At 50.1% G+C, this 1442-nt stretch overlaps 1 protein-coding gene across 1 annotated transcript; it reads left to right on the top strand.

The window, feature by feature from the left end:
• Nucleotides 1-432: 432 nt before the first annotated feature.
• Nucleotides 433-1330, top strand: Pmar_PMAR016818 (hypothetical protein; the record flags this gene model as incomplete). Its single annotated transcript, XM_002775057.1, has 1 exon — nt 433-1330. A coding segment is annotated over one exon (898 nt), but the record flags the coding sequence as incomplete, so codon positions are not given.
• Between the last annotated feature and the right edge of the window lie 112 nt (nt 1331-1442).

Here is a 1442-nt window from a genome sequence, read left to right as displayed (position 1 = left end):
GGTGCGAACGTCATCCACGAGGATAACGCCTATGATGGACTATGCATAGAACCTGTAACATCTAGCGATGTCGACGTTCCCTTCCGAGCCATGGCCTCTACTGTTCCGCCAGTATCTAATCGCTCAAACCATAGAGTATCTATGGTGGTAGGTGACCTATGTGTGTACGGAACCACTCGACCCGTACTCTTCGACACGGGCGCAGATATCAGCCTGATTGCTCTATCTACTCTGAAGAAACTCGCTCCCAACAAGAAGATTACTATCCCACCTAAGTCCTCTATCGGAAGAGTCCATGTTGCTAATGGCGGGCAACTAGACATCTTAGGTAAGGTCAGTCTACCCATCGGGAAGGGCACCTACACTGTCACCGATACCTTCTTGCTAGCATCCGACCATCTAAGCACACCTATTATTATAGGCTGCTCCACGATGGCCAAGCTACATGCGGTTATCTCCTTCAAACCGGAGGGATCTATCGAGGTGAAGATCGGCCATACATCCACTACGACCCCACAAGTGGAGCCTTGTGATCTAGTATCCCCCAGATCGGTGGAGTACATACGCAAGGTAGGCATCATGAACGTCATGGGCGGTCGAACGTCGAGAGACGAAGATCTACTATCGCTCTCCGCCAAAGGGACCCGAAATCTAAGCCAGTCTTACGATTTGATCGATACGCTCAAGGCATATAAATCGCTGAACTCTGAGTGTGGTATCTACCCCCAAATCGACGACGGTAACCTCGACGACTCTCTATGTGTATCCGAAGAGGCCGTGAGCTCTGGCGAAAGTCTACCTACCATCAATAAGGACGACCTACCACCTCAGCAAGCCATCAACCGAGAATGGGTTGCAGATAGCTCGGCCCCTCTAGGACGAGCTAGACCTCAAGTGCCGTGGAGAAGTCCGACATCTAGGCCGCGATATAACTATCATATGGCTAGGAAACGAGGATTGGCATCTATTAAGGCCACCACGGGTGAGCGGATGGAAATGTTCCATCGGGCACTCGATGGTTACATATCCAAGGGCTTCTGTGCTATCGTCAAGGATAATCGCCTCGACCCATCTAAGCCAGAAGCATCTACGTGCCAATCTATCTGGGAGAAGCTGAGTAAGGGCACCCCTTATCAAGGGTCACTCGCCCCTCTGCCAGAGCACTTCACAGCTAGTCATCTAGTCTACCGAGACCAACATCCAACTACGCCTTGCCGTATAGTCTTAGACTATAGAGAGGCAAATCTATACTCTCTAAGAGGCGTTTATCCGCAGAATAGTCTACATGGTACTCTACTCTTATTGAGGTCATCTAAGTACTTCGTTGCCGGTGATTTGAGTAAAGCATTCTGTAGAATGCAATCTAGCCGTGCAGACGTGCCCTATGTGGGGTATACCTGTACTGGACCTTTCACGGTCCTATGGTCACGTGTTGGATTTGG

Source organism: Perkinsus marinus (assembly GCF_000006405.1).
Source record: "Perkinsus marinus ATCC 50983 genomic scaffold scf_1104296956780, whole genome shotgun sequence".
Lineage (NCBI taxonomy): Eukaryota > Perkinsozoa > Perkinsida > Perkinsidae > Perkinsus > Perkinsus marinus.
This window is presented reverse-complemented; position numbering and strand designations above follow the sequence as displayed.